The 14,588-nt window shown below is 59.9% G+C and overlaps 1 protein-coding gene across 2 annotated transcripts; it reads left to right on the top strand.

Moving 5' to 3' along the window:
* The first annotated feature begins 77 nt into the window (after nucleotides 1-77).
* THOC5 (THO complex 5) lies at nucleotides 78-14,368 on the top strand. Of its 2 annotated transcripts, XM_032127858.1 has the most exons (21): nucleotides 78-1,231; nucleotides 1,843-1,954; nucleotides 2,260-2,322; nucleotides 2,730-2,873; nucleotides 3,726-3,839; nucleotides 4,416-4,513; nucleotides 5,117-5,263; nucleotides 6,913-7,027; nucleotides 7,443-7,575; nucleotides 8,478-8,555; nucleotides 8,736-8,776; nucleotides 9,978-10,077; nucleotides 10,215-10,323; nucleotides 11,684-11,785; nucleotides 11,879-11,975; nucleotides 12,224-12,338; nucleotides 13,107-13,210; nucleotides 13,315-13,402; nucleotides 13,509-13,624; nucleotides 13,796-13,986; nucleotides 14,164-14,368. In XM_032127858.1, exons 2-21 carry the CDS (start codon nucleotides 1,859-1,861, stop codon nucleotides 14,225-14,227), a joined length of 2,115 nt encoding a protein of 704 aa, XP_031983749.1. In that variant the 5' UTR covers nucleotides 78-1,231; nucleotides 1,843-1,858; the 3' UTR covers nucleotides 14,228-14,368. The 2 variants fall into 2 exon arrangements, with proteins under 2 accessions (XP_031983749.1, XP_031983750.1); XM_032127859.1 differs by lacking the exon at nucleotides 2,260-2,322.
* The last annotated feature ends 220 nt before the right edge of the window (nucleotides 14,369-14,588 follow it).

The following is a 14,588-nucleotide window of genomic DNA, read 5'->3' on the forward strand; positions in this document are numbered from 1 at the left end:
TGGGTGCCTTTGCTGCCAATTAAATATTTAATATGCCAAAGCCTGGGCCCCTCTCAGGGTGGGGAGGGCGGTACTGGGGGTGCTCGGTATGACCCCCCCAGGCTGGTCACACCCCCTGCCCCATGTCATGGGTGCTTCCTGCACCAAAGGCCCCCCACCCATGGGTGCTGTGATACACTGAGGTACCCCCCAAAACCCCAGTGTAGCCCTGGTGCTGCTGGGGACCACATCCTCTGCCCACGGATTCCTCCAGTGGCGCTGGGAACCCCTTGACAAACCCATGGATACCCCCAAGTGCCATGAGGGACCCCATCCCGTGCTCCCCTCAAGCTCATGGATACACCCAGCACCACCACGGACCCCATCCAGTTCCCCCCCAAGCTCCTGGATCCCCCCAGTACCACTGGGCACCCCAAGTGAAGCCCCAGCCCAGCCCTTGGATACCCCCCAGTGCCATTGGGGACCTCATCCCAAGCTCCTGAAACCCCCCAGTGCTACTGTGGACACCACCCCATGACCCTTCAAGCCTATGGATCCTCCCAGTGCCACTGGGAACCTCATCCCGTGATCCTCCAAGCCCATGGATCCCCCCCAGCGCCATTGGGGACCCCATCCCAAGCCCTCCCCAAACCCATGGATCCTCCCACCATCACCGAGGACCCCATCCCATGCCCCCCCCAAGCCCCTGCATGCCCCTCACCCCACTAGGGATCCCATCCCAAGCCCATGGATACCCCCCAGTGCCATTTGGGATCCCATCCCAATCCCATAGGTACCTCCTGTGCCACTGGGGACCCCATCCTGAACCCTTTCCAAGCCCATGGATGTCCCCCAGTGCCACCGGGGATCCCATCCCAATCCCACGGACACCCTCCAATGCTTCGGGAGCCCCTATCCAAGCTCCCCCTATTCCTGTGGGGGCCCTTCTGCAGCAGGAGCCCCCCCAGTCCCACCAGTGCCCCCAGTGCGAGGGGTCTCACCCCGAGGGCTGCCCCATCCCCCTCCCCCCCCGCCGGGTTTGCGAGCGAGGACAGCGACCACGCCCCCTTCGCTTAAGCCACGCCCCCTTCACACAAACCACGCCCATTGATCGAAGCCACGCCCCCCATGCGGGTCCTCCAGGACATCAGATCCGCTAGGGGGCGCCTGCAGCAGTGCCAGCCTCTCGCCGCCGCTCCGTGCTCTGTTTTTCCGTGACGTCACTTCCGGGAGGCGCGGAGGCGAGGGCGCGGTGAGTGCGGGGGGCGAACCGGGACCCCTGGGAGGGGATGGAGGGAAAATCCCGGGCCCCTTGGGTTGGGAGGGGCTCCGGAGAGGCGGAAGGTCCATGGCCCGGTGTGCTGGGGGCTCATTAGAAGTGAAGGGTCCTGGTGTGCAGGGGCGAAGGCTCCATGCTGGGGGTCTGGGGGAGCTCTGAGGCCTCGGGCCGGGTGTGCTGAGGGTCTGGGGGGCTCTGGAGGAGCGGAGAGTTCCGGATCTGTGGATCTGGGGGGCTCTGGAGATGCAGAAGCCGCAGTCCCGGTGTGTTGGAGTCTGGGGGCTCAGGGGCAGTGGAGCCCTCGAGGCCTGGGGGGATCGAGCCCTCGGGCCCGGTGTCCCAAGGGAGCCCAGTGGGAGTGGAGGGTCTGAGGGAGCTGTGGTGGAGCAGACACCCCGGGCCCGCGGTCCTGGTGGGGCTCAGAGCCGGTCTGGGGAGACCGGGGGGGCTGAGAGACAGAGGATGGAGGGAGGGAGGCACAGGGGACACTGCAGAGCCCAGGCGGGGCTGGCGGGGGGAGCCCGGGATAGCCCCAATCCAGGCAGGTTTGGCCCCCACGGACTCCCCCTGTGCCCCCTCCCCAGCCCGGCTGGCAGCACCATGTCCTCCGAGTCCAGCAAGAAGAGGAAGCCCAAGGTGATCCGCACGGACGGGGTCCCAGCCGAGGGCAAGCGGGGCAAGGGCGACGCTGACCAGGTACAGACCTGCCCAGGGACCTTCCCACACCCCTCTGTGCTGGCCTGGTTTTCCCTGCTGGAAAACAATGCCCAGAGCAGCTGTGGCTGCCCCATCCTGGAAGTGTCCAAGGCCAGGTTGGACAGGGCTTGGAGCAACCTGGGATAGTGGAAGGTGTCCCTGCCCATGGGACTGGATGGGCTTTAAGGTCCCTTCCCACCCACACCATTCTGGGATTCCTTGAATTGTGAGATCCAACTCCCCCAGCTTCCAATGCCTCTTAAACTCCTGCTGTGAATTCCTAAACCTGCTTCCATCTCTTTCAGGAGACACAAACGCTCCTCTGGAGAGCAAGCACAAGGCTGGAGGATCCCTCAGGGATTTGCATGGTGCCTTCAAACCCTCCCATGAGCAGCAGGATAGTGTAGGATCAGCCAGAGTGGGGATCAGGGTGGAGGAGGAGGAGGAGGAGGAGGAGGAGGAGGAGGAGGAACAACCTTCCTGGTTTATCCTCTGTGGTCCTGTCGATCATGGAATATCCTGAGTTGGAAGGGATCCACAAGGATCCTCCAGTCCAGCTCCTGGCCGTGCCCAGGCCACCCCAACTGTGTGGATTCACGTTTATAACAACAAACATAAACATGCCCGGTGTTTTAGTGACCGGTGGGTTTGGGATTGTTGGAACTGACTCCTCTCCCTGTGGGATTCATGGGCAGAGCCAGAAATTGCAGCTCGTCCCACAGAGCCCTTTGCAGGTGGGAGGGATGAGCCAGGGGAGGTGTTTCTGCCTTGGCAGGATGCCAGGTACTACAGCGAGGAGAGCGAGGTGGATCTGCGCGACCCCATCAAGGACTACGAGCTCTACAGGGAGACCTGCCAGGAGCTCCAGAGGCTCATGGCAGAGATCCAGGAGCTGAAGAGCCGGGGCATCAAGGAAAATGTAAGGAAAGGCCTCTGTGTGTGGTGTAACGTGTCTGTCCTTTGGTGTTTTCCCGTTAATCCCAGAGGAAAGGCAGCAGGAGCTGTGATGGCTCCTGGGCAGAGGCAGGGAAATGGAACAGCTCCTGGGGCAGGAATTGAGGCCCTGGAAATGGAACAGCTTCCCTTGTCCAAGGCTGTTGGGACAGGGAATTGGCTCTGGAAATGGCACAGCCTTCCTTGACTGGGGCTCCTGAGGCAGGGATTGAGCTCTGGAAATGGCACAGCTTTCCTTGTCCCAGGCTCCTGAGGCAGGAATTGAACCCCTGGAAATGGCACAGCCTTCCTTGTCCAAGGCTGCTGGGACAGGGAATTGAGCTCTGGAAGTGAAACAGCTTCCCTTGTCCAAGGCTCCTGGACAATTGAGCTCTGGAAATGGCACAGCTTTCCTTGACTGGGGCTCCTGGGACAGGGAATTGAGCTCTGGAAATGGCACAGCTTTCCTTGACTGGGGCTCCTGGTACAGGGAATTGAGCTCTGGAAATGGAACAGCTTTCCTTTCCCAGGCTCCTGGGGCAGGGATTGAACTCTGGAAATAGAATAGCCTCCCTTGTCCCAGGCTCCTGGGACATGTCAGGTGCTTCAGGCTGAACCACCTCTGTTCCTACTGCTGGGAAAAGTGACTGGAGAGATTTTTTAGGAGCCTGGACCCCCCCCTCCCAGTGATTCCCAGCAGTGCCCTGTGATCTGGCAGGGGGAGGCTCCCTTGGAAGCCTCAGTGGCATGAATGTGGCTCCATAGCAGAGCCCCTTTTGTGCCAGGAATTCCCTGCAGCCATCTCTCCTGCTTCCATCCCCTCCCTCCTGCCCCTCAGGCCTCGGAGATCGACGAGCGGCGCGTCCAGAGCTGTGTGCACTTCATGACCCTGAAGAAGCTGAACCGCCTGGCTCACATCCGGCTGAAGAAAGGCAGGGACCAGACCCACGAGGTACCCAGGAGAGGCTGGGAGCGAGGAATGCAGCTTGGGATTTGGGGGGTGGGACATGGGGCTGGTCCTGCCTGTTCTGTGTATGTGGTGTGAGGAGTTACACCTCAGCCAGGCCGTGGGGTTTGAGCTGAGGGTTTGTTGGGAGACTCCAAGCCTGATAAACTCCTGGTGAGTGTGGGGAGCTGTGATTAGATGAATAATGAAGTGTCTACTTCTGTCTTGAACATAGTGGAGAGTCAGAAAGCTCTGTTTCAAGGGTCTGGTGTTGTGCAGGTGTATAGATGGGTGGGTGATGGGCCTGGGAGCTCCATACCCAGAGTTCTCAGAGAGGGAGCTCTGTGTGCCCCAGCAAATGAGCCCTGTCCTGTGCCTTGGCTTTGAAACATGCTGGAAGGAGCAGGATCGGGCTCATGTCACAATCCTTCGCTCCCCCAGCCCTTAAAAATGTCATTCTTCCACCCAAAAATCATTGCATACCCTAAAACCTGCTGTCCCAAGCTGCTGTTGTGACAGGGGGTGTTGGTGACTCTCTTGGGGTGTCTTTCCTGCTCCATCCCTGCTCTGGCTGTGTTTCAGGCAAAGCAGAAGGTTGATGCCTATCACCTGCAGCTCCAGAACCTGCTCTACGAGGTGATGCACCTGCAGAAAGAGATCACCAAGTGCCTGGAGTTCAAGTGAGTGTGGCCAGGGAGCAGAGGGAGCAGTGGTGTGTCTGGGATGGGCGGATGATTCCCGTCTTTGGGAGCTCTTCCCACGTTCCTTGAGTTCACTGCAGGAGCAGAGCAGGTGCTCCAGGTGTTGTGTAATTATGGAATGGTTTGGGTGGGAAGGGACCTCAAAGCTCATCCAGTGCCACCCCTGCCATGGCAGGGACACCTCCCACTGTCCCAGGCTGCTCCAAGCCCCAATGTCCAGCCTGGCCTTGGACACTGCCAGGGATCCAGGGGCAGCCCCAGCTGCTCTGGGCACCCTGTGCCAGGGCCTGCCCACCCTCCCAGGGAACAATTCCTTCCCAATATCCCATCCAGCCCTGCCCTCTGGCAGTGGGAAGCCATTCCCTGTGTCCTGTCCCTCCAGCCCTTGTTCCCAGTTGCTCTCCAGCTCTCCTAGAGCCCCTTTAGGCACAGACAGTGAAGGAGAAAACAAGTTCAGCTCACTGATGGTGGTGGCTCAGTAGCAGAGGGAAGTCGGGGCAGGAAGCACCACTGGGACGCTCTCCTGTGGGACACATTGGGCACTTCCCACTTTTCCCTGGTCTGATCCGTGTGTCCTGGCAGGTCCAAACATGAGGAGATCGAGCTGGTGAGCCTGGAGGAGTTCTACAAAGAGGCCCCCCCTGAAATCAGCCGCCCTGCCATCACCCTGACCGAGCCCCACCAGCAGACCCTGGCCCGCCTGGACTGGGAGCTGGAGCAGCGCAAGAGGTGGGTCAGGGGTGTTCCCACTCCGTGCCTCTGCTCCAGGGATCTGCTGGGAGAGCAAATGTAGGGATGAAGTCTTTCACCGCCTGTTGGATCAGTGTGGAACAAGGCATTTGTTGCGTGGCTGGGAGATTCCCTCTGTGTGGAGCTGGGGTCCATGTTCCATAGGTCAGGGAGTTCTCTGTCACTGCCTGCTGATCCCTGTGCTCCCTGAAAGGGAGCCCATCCTGGCTGCAGCTGCTGCCAACCACGCCGGGCTGGGACAGCCCCGTGTCCTGCTGCTGGCGTCACCGCTGTCCCAGCTGCTCCCTGACTCTTGTCCCCTGGGAAAAGCAAACATGACACAGCATTCCTGTGTTTGGGGAACAGTGGCCAGGAGCACCTTCTGGAAAGATCCGTTGGAATGTGCTGGTGGGTGCTGCCTGAGGGCAGCTCAGCAGAGCAGTGAGAGGTGCTGGGTGCTGCCAACCCCTTGTGCTTCCCCTCTCCCAGACCCTTTCCCTAAAACCTGGCTGCTTTTGCCTGGTGGAAGGCACAGCCAGGATCCTCCAGCTGGCTCTGCCTGTGGCACAAGCGGAGGAGTGTTCAGCTGGCAGAACTCTGAGGGTCCTGCTTAAAAATGGTCATTGCAAACCTCATGGAGACCCTCAGCTGCACATTAAATTGCTGAGAAGCTCTGGAATTCCCAGTCCTCACTGTGTGGTGTCTAGGGAATGCCCTTGTCCATCTCCCACTGCTGCTGAGGTGGGACATGGCCTGTTCAGCTGCTCAAGAGCCGATGCCAGTGGTGCTTTGGGCCTTTTCTGAGGTTGTTGGCATCCATCCCTCCATCCCTCCATCCCTCCATCCATCCATCCATCCATCCATCCATCCATCCATCATTTATGTTGGTGTTTTTAGCTGTGCAACCCCAAGGAGTGCTGGGCTGGCTTTGGAATCTTCTGCGAGGTGCCTCTGGAGTGGCGTGCAGGGATTTCAGTAGCTCAGTTTTGGGAAGGTGTGTGAACCCTGGAGCTCAGAACTTGCGTGGGAGCCTGTTGGGATGTGTGCTGACCCCCACAAACACAGCTTTGCTTGGAAACAAAATTCAGGTTCTGCAAGGTCAGGTCTGTTTGTCCTTGGAGAGGAACTGGTCACTTCCATGTCCAGTTTCCCTGCTCCTGCTGGGAAAGAGCTTGCAGTCAGCAGCAATAAGGAGATTTATTGAGTTCTCCCTAAACACAAGTGTGTCCAGGGCTCAGAGCATCGTGATGGGCTTGCATTTCCCTGGATTTGCTGTATTAAACCTTGACTGTGTGACATGAAGTGACTCTGGGAATATGAAGTGGAAAAGCCTCTTAGGGAGCTTGGAGGGCTTGTGGCTGCTGGCAGCAGAGCCTGCTGTGGAAGCAGATCTCCTGAGGGAAGATCCCGTCGCTGCCCCTCCTTGGAGCACAGCACGAGGCTGAGCTTCCCCTTTTCCTTGTTCGTTTTCCATCTCCAATCAGTTCCTTCCTTGGCTTGCCCTTGGCATTGGGAGCTCAGTGTTTGCCCCATGTCTGAGCTCTCCTGGTTCCATATGTTGGGGCAGGAATGCTGGAGCCCATCATCCAGGTGGATCCCAGCAGGTTTAGAGCTGTGGTGTGTGGCAGTGACAGAATTCCCACCCGCAGGCTGGCAGAGAAGTACAAGGAGTGCCTGACCAGCAAGGAGAAGATCCTGAAGGAGATCGAGGTGAAGAAGGAATACCTGAGCAGCCTCCAGCCTCGACTCAACAGCATCATGCAGGTACCTGAGCTCTGCAGGAGCTCACGGTCCCAGGGGCAGCTCCTGGGCTGGTTTGGGTTTGGAGATGTTTTCGTTTCCCCTCAGGGAGGCCGAGGGGCAGATCCGAGACCCCTCCAGAGTCTCCTTGTTTATGCGGCAGCTCCCGCAGCCCTGCAGCTGCAGGAGCTGCTAAATGGGCCTTTCCCTGGAGAGCCCCACGCAGTTCCAGCCCCCTGTGACTGCCTTGGGAGGGAAGAACAGGAGGAGGAACTGGGTTATTTCCAGATCCAAAACCTTCCCAGCAGAGGCAGCTGCCAGCCCTTCCCTGGGGCTCTCCATATTTAACCCTGTGCCAGCTTCATCTCTGACTTGCTCGGGGTGAGGAGGATGAGCTGTTCCCTTCCCAGTGCTGAAGGCTCTCCTTGTCACTCCGCAGGCCTCCCTGCCAGTCCAGGAGTACCTGTTCATGCCCTTCGACCAGGCACACAAGCAGTACGAGACCGCCCGGCACCTCCCGCCGCCGCTCTACGTCCTCTTTGTCCAAGCCAGCGCCTACGGACAGGCCTGTGGTGAGCACCAAGGGGGCAGTGCCCCTCCACGGGCCAGATTTCACTCCTGCTTGCAGGAATCACCACTTTTTGGGGGTCTTTCCCCACCGTCTGCTGTGCTGTGGGATTCTGCTGAGCGCAGAGCAGCGGGGTGGCCCCACGGCGCAGTGAGGCAGCAGCATTTGAAACCTTGTTTGCTCAGCTGCCTCGCTGGAAGAAGTGCTTGGGAAGCTCCCTTCCCACCCCTTCCCCCCCTTCCCAAGGTCGACAGGGATGTCCTTGCAGCCTGTGAGCTGGCTGGGTGCTGTCATAGCCTCCCCAGAGCTGTCACCCCCTGCCCTGTGCCACCCGTGGGTGGTGGGGACTCCAAGATGGGTGGTGCCTTTCCCTGGCCTTGTAGAGCCCTTTCCCACAGCTCGCCTGGAAACCTTCATCCCCTCAGGCAGCTTTGTATTTTAAGGAGCTTTCTGGAGCCTCCCTGAGTCGGGAAGGATTTCTGGAACAGGTTGGGGATCCCACTGGCCTGTCCACACCTCCTGTGTGGTGAAGGCTGTGGAGGACACTTCGGCGCTTGGCCACACCAGGTCCCTGCTGCATCTGTAGCCATGGTGACACCACTCCTCAATCCCTGCTTGTCCCAGCCAGACCCCAACCCCTCTTGGCTCTTGATAATGATTTGGCCCTTATGGGGTCAGGGAGAGTCCCTCAAAACCCATCATTTTCCATCCTCTGACCTCATCCTGTCCAGGAGATCCAACCCTGTGGTGACCTCACGGAACTTTCCAGACAACTGCTGTTCCCACCGGGCCTCTTTTGGAGCTTCCTCCACCAGGAACCAGGAGCATTTGGGGCAGGGCTGCTCTGCCCACTGCCTTTCCAGCAGGAGTGGGATTCCTAACTCAGTTTTCCTGTCTCCTCTGCAGATAAGAAGCTGGTGGTGGCCATTGAAGGGAGCGTGGAGGAAGCCAAAGCCCTTTACAAGCCACCTGAGGACTCGCAGGGTGAGTTGTGGTGTTGCCCTGGGGATTTGTTCCTGTGTGTCTGCAGCTCCTGGGACTCTGCTTTTGTTGGGAGAGGGGTGTCAGAGGGAGCCATGGGCTTGAGAAGAGGGCTGGTGGTCCTGCTGGTGGTGGGAGAGCTGAGCCCTGGGTGGTCCCTCTGACACCCCTCTCTCTGCACAGATGATGAGAGTGATTCCGACGCGGAGGAGGAACAGACCACGGTAAGGGACAGAGCTGTTCCCCTCTGGGGCTGGGTGGGGCTGGGTGGGGCTGGGAGCTGCCCCTGCTCACCGTGAGTGTGTGGAAGTGCAGCGATGTCAAATCCCGACCTTTCTTGGGAGGAGGGAGCTGCCATTTCCAGTTTATGTCCCAAATGCAGGAGCAGCCAGGGTACAGAGCTGCTCCTCCCGTGTCCCTCCACGCTGACATCCCACATCTCCAGCTGGAGCTGCTCCACTTTGTATAAATAGCCTGAGGGCAGGGAGCTGGTGTCCAACGGGGAGGGATCCGTGTCCATCCCGTGCCAGCAGCATTCTGTGCACCAGGGCTTGTTCAGCAGTCCTTGGGGGAAGTGTTTCTCCTACAGATAATTCCTGCTGGATGCTGAGGAGAGGCTGGAAATGCTGGTTGCTCCCAGCAGCAAAGCCTGAGGGGGCTCTGGGCCTCCACTCCCACCTCCTGGCACCAGCACTGGGTGTTTCAGGCTGTTCCTGTGGGGAAGGGTGAAGGGAAGGGCCTCAGGTGTCCAGGGAAGGGAACAGAGCTAGGAAAGGGTCAGGAGCAACTGAGGGAGCTGGGAAAGGGGCTCAGCCTGGAGCAAAGGAGACTCAGGGGGGACCTTGTGGCTCTGCACAAGTCCCTGACAGGAGGGGGCAGCCGGGGGGGTGGTCGGGCTCTGCTCGCAGGGAACAGGGACAGGAGGAGAGGGAACAGAGTTTGCCAGAGGAGGATATAGGGAAAATTCCTTCATGGAAAGGGCTGTCCAGCCTGGCACAGCTGCCCAGGGCAATGGTGGAGTCCCCGTCCCTGGAGGGATTGAACACGGGTGGATGTGGCACCTGGGGACAGGGGTCAGTGGTGGCCTTGGCAGTGCTGTGGGAGTGGTTGGACTTGGTGCTCTCAGAGGGCTCTTCCAGCCTAAAGGATTTGCTGATTCTGGGTTCTGCCTCTTGCAGTGGGGAAGCTTTTGGGCCAGCAGGTCCTTGGCTTTGTCTCCCAGGAGTGGAGACGTTCCTTGGAGCTGAAGGAATGACAGGATCCAGAGCTGAGCTGGTTTCCTGCTCCTCTCCCTCCCCAGGGCAGCTGTGGCCGTGGTGCTGGGGGATCGGGGAACTGGACTGGAGGGGAAGAGCAGTGGGCTGGGAAGGTCCATGGGTTGGTGAGGAGCAGGAGAAGGCTCTGAGAGCTGTTTTACCCCCCCAGAAGCGGCGCAGGCCCACCCTGGGCGTGCAGCTGGACGACAAACGCAAGGAGATGCTGAAGCGACATCCCTTGTCCGTCACCCTCGACCTGAAGTGCAAAGGTGAGGGGCTCTGGGGTGGGACAGCAGCTCAGGGACTGACCCCAGCAGCACCCTGGGGACCTTGGGGGGAGCTGAGGGTGTGGAGGGGTTTCTCTGAGCTGGAGCAGACACCAATGTCACCCCTTCTGTGTGGGCAGATGAGAACGTGCTTCACCTGACCTTCCACTACCTGATGAACCTCAACGTCATGACAGTGAAAGCCAAGGTGACCACTGCTGTGGAGATGACCACGGCCATCAGTGCTGGGTAAGGAGAGCCCTGTGGGCAGCAAGCCTGGGGATCACTGGGCACTGCTCCCATGGGATCCAGGAGCCCTGCAGAGCCTGGGGATCACTGGGCACTGATCCCATGGGATCCAGGAGCCCTGCAGAGCCTGGAGCTCATCAGGCACTGCTCCCATGGGATCCAGGAGCCCTGCAGAGCCTGGAGGTCACTGGGCACTGATCCCCTGGGATCCAGGAGCCCTGCAGAGCCTGGGGATCACTGGGCACTGCTCCCATGGGATCCAGGAGCCCTGCAGAGCCTGGAGCTCATCAGGCACTGCTCCCATGGGATCCAGGAGCCCTGCAGAGCCTGGAGGTCACTGGGCACTGATCCCCTGGGATCCAGGAGCCCTGCAGAGCCTGGAGCTCATCAGGCACTGATCCCCTGGGATCCAGGAGCCCTGCAGAGCCTGGAGATCACTGGGCACCGATCCCATGGGATCCAGGAGCCCTGCAGAGCCCTCAGGCAGTGACCCCTCTGCTCTCGTGGGTCCAGGAGCCCTGCACAGCCCAAGCACCTTCCTCCTCCTCTCCTCTGCCATGACAATGCACAGTCAGGGAGTTTGGGAACCTCTCAGCAGTGCCAGGGCTGTCAGGAGCTGGGGGAAAGCCTCTCCTGCTGACACATTCAGCCTCCCTGCCACAGGCAGAGCCTGGCAGCTCCCTCACCTGACTGCTCCCGAGGTCACCTTGTCCTGAGCTCCGGAGATGCAGCTGCCTCTCCCTGTGCTCCCCAGAGCCTGCTGGAGCCTGACTGCTGTGAGGAGCAGCTGAAGTGGCAGCTTTGGGAGCCTGCCTGGGGAGCTCCCACCAGCTGCCAGCTCTCTGCTGGCTCTCCCTGGGACAGGGGGTGGGAGAGGCTGGGCTGGGCTTGCCTGGGAGCAGGTGCTGCCTCCCAGCCTGTCCCATATGCAGCCTCCTCATCCTTTTGGGGTTCTCTTCTTGCTGCAGACACCCCAAACCCTGTGTGACAGCAGCTGGAGATCCTGTGCAGGGCGTTCCCTCCTTCCTGCTGCCCTTGGCTGTGTTACCCCAAACCAGGGAGGCTGTGCCTTGAGCCAGGCCCCAAATCCTGCAGCCCGTTGTGCTTGGTCGGGCTTGTGAGTACAGTCAGACATGAGGAATTTCATGGCACTGGAGGGAGCAGGAGCTGGTGCCCTGTGATTTCCATCTTCTCCCAGCCAGGGAGGAGACAGCTCTCCTTTAGGAGTGGAACTAGGGGAAAGTCATTCAGGTCTTGAGCTCATGGAGCTCTTAATCCCCTTCTCTGGGCTCGAGGGCTGTTTGTGGGGAGATGTGGAACCCAGGCTGCTGCTGATTCACCTCTCCCCTCTTTCTGCCAGGGACCTGCTCTCCCCAGACTCCCTCCTCAACTGCCTCTATCCAGGGGACCACGGGAGGAAAACGCCCAACCCGGCCAACCAGTTCCAGTTCGATAAAGTGGGGTGAGTGTCACCCAGGCCACAGCCATGAGGTCCTCGCCCCAGCACAGCAAATCCTCCCTGGCTTGATGTGACCCTTCCTCCTTGTCCCCACAGCATCCTGACCCTGAGTGACTACGTGACAGAGCTGGGACACCCCTACGTGTGGGTGCAGAAGCTGGGTGGCCTGCATTTCCCCAAGGATCAGCCTCAGGCATGGCACAAACCCCTCCCCTTTCCCCTGCTGAGGTTTGGGGTCCTGTCCTGTGCCCCTGCTGGCCCCAGCTGCTCCCAAACCATAAACTGGGACGGGCTGGGCTGGGTCTGTGCGTGGGGCCATGCTGATGTGTTGATGTCACACACGGCGTAGTGCAAGCCCTGTCAGTGACACTGAGTGACCCAGTGGGTTTCTGTCCCTCTGGAGGGGTGGCTGCTGGGGACTGACATCCCTCCTGCCCACAGCACACGGTGGCTGCTGACAACTCCCTGAGTGCCAGCCACATGGAGCTGACGGTGAAGCTGCTCCGGAGCCGCCTGCAGTCCCGCCTGGCCCTGCACAAGCAGTTTGCATCCCTCGGTGAGTGCTGGGCTCCCTGCCCGTCCCTGAAGGCACAGGGCACAGTGACAGGGTCCTGCCAGGCCCCCCAGCCATCCCTGGGGACAGGGGTGCAGTGGCAGCATCCCCAAGCTCCAGGTGGCCGTGGTCCTGAATCCCAGTTACTCCACGCTGCTGCCCATCTTCAGCCAGTACCTGAACTGGGAGGGAGAGTGGAACAGCAGCAATCACAGGAGAGGAGACATCAGCTGGCTGACGTCACCTTTGATGGGTGGCAGTGCCACCCTCAGCATTCCCAGTTGTTCCCTCTGCCCTTGGGAGTTGTAGGGATGAGGGAACTGCCCTATTTTGGGTGGCAGAGGAAGGCTCTGCCCCTTCTGGTGCCCAGCACCTTTTTGGGAATGGCCATCCCAGCGCTGGGAAGCGATTTGGGACGTGGTGGGAGGTGAAGTGCACACCCATGTGTGTTGTGTGCCTGTCAAGCAGCCCAGGGATCCAGTGGGATCACAGCCCAGGGATCCAGTGGGATCGCAGTTTAAGGATCCCGTGGGATCGCATCTCAGGGATCCCGTGGGATCGCAGCTCAGGGATCCAGTGGGATCGCAGTCTAAGGATCCCATGGGATCGCAGTCTATGGATCCCCTGGGATCACAGCCCAGGGTACCTGATGGAGCTGCTGAAGGATAAGGGCATCCCCAGGTCCCACTTTGGGAGCGTCCCCGCTGCAGGGCAGTGACAGAGCTGTGTCCCCAGCCCTGCCCTGCTCAGGGGCCCTGTCCTTGCTTCCAGAGCACGGCGTTGTGCCCGTGTCCAGCGAGTGCCAGCAGCTCTTCCCGACCAAGATCGTCTCGCGCCTGGTGAAGTGGACAGCCATTCCCTACGAGGATTATGCCGTAAGCGCCGAGCACGAGGCTGAATCCCTCCCTTCCAGCTCTCTTCCAGCTCCTTTCCAGCTCCCACATGGCACTGGAGCCATCAGTCCTTCTCCTCCTCTCAGGAGCTGCCCTACACTAAGGATGTGATAGAGGCTGGCTTGGCTGAAGACACTCACCTCTACTACATGGCCCTGATAGAGAGGGGAACAGGTAGGCACCTTTCCTTCCCTTGGGAACTCCCAATCCCCATCCCAGGGCAGCTTCTGGGAGCCTCCATGGATAATCCACCCGTGGGTGATGCCTTTTCCTTGCTCAGCCAAGCTCCAGGCAGCCGTGGTGCTGAACCCCGGGTATTCCACGCTGCCTCCCGTCTTCAGCCTGTGCCTCAACTGGAAGGGAGAGCGGAACAGCAGCAACGACGACAACATTCGGGTACTGTGGGATGGGGGCACAGGGGCCTGCAGCACCCCTGCCTTTTTTGGGGGTGTTCCCAGCAGTTCTGTGTCCGTAACAAGGGAATGTTGGGGTGAGCTGGTGGCTGGACACGCCTGGGAATGCAGAGTAGAGATCCAAGCCTGTGCCGACCTCATCTCTGTTTTCCAGGCCATGGAGAGTGAGGTCAATGTCTACTACAAGGAGCTGTGGGGGCCCAAACCGGGCTACCAGCTCCTCACCAACCAGCTGCAGCGCCTGTGCATGGTGCTGGACGTGTACCTGGAGACAGAGCCCCACGATCCCAGCGTGGAGGGGCCCAAGGAGTTCCCCCAGGAGAAGATGTGTCTGCGCCTGGTCAGGTGGGAGCTGGCTGCGGGCTCAGGGTGCTGGCGGGGACTCTGGTGGCATTGCTGATGCCTGGAGCCAGCCTGGAAGCCTGTCCTGAGGGAATCTGCCCCCACAGCTGGGCAGTATCCCGGGGACTGGGCTTTTTCTGTGATCCCTGTGGGTCACAGCCTCTCCCTCTTCTCTTCCAGGGGTCCCCTGCGCCTGAAGCCCTTCAAGTTCAACTACCCCCAGGGGTTCTTCAGCCATCGCTGAGCAGCCCTGGGCATCACTCTGGGGCTCGTTCTCTCTGTGGAGGGAGTGTTCCCATCCTGACATTTCAGCTCCTTTTCCAAGATTCTGGGTTTTGTTTGAAGGTTTTGTAGTCAAAGGGATTAAACTGAACTGAAGAAAAAATGTGTGGGTGCCTTGTCCGTGCAGAGGGCTGGGATGGCCGACCTGTGGGGGCTGCAGCAAGCCCTGTGTCCCATCCCTGGGCTCTGACGGCCTTTCCAGGGATGCTGCCTGCCTCCTCACTTCCCTCCCCTCCCCACCACGGGGACTGGGGAGCTGAGATGGCTAAAAACTGAGATGGCTAAAAATAGCCCTTTTCCAGAGCCCGCACTGCAGCCCCAGC

The sequence above is a fragment of the Corvus moneduloides genome, chromosome 18 (assembly GCF_009650955.1).
Source record: "Corvus moneduloides isolate bCorMon1 chromosome 18, bCorMon1.pri, whole genome shotgun sequence".
NCBI lineage: Eukaryota > Metazoa > Chordata > Aves > Passeriformes > Corvidae > Corvus > Corvus moneduloides.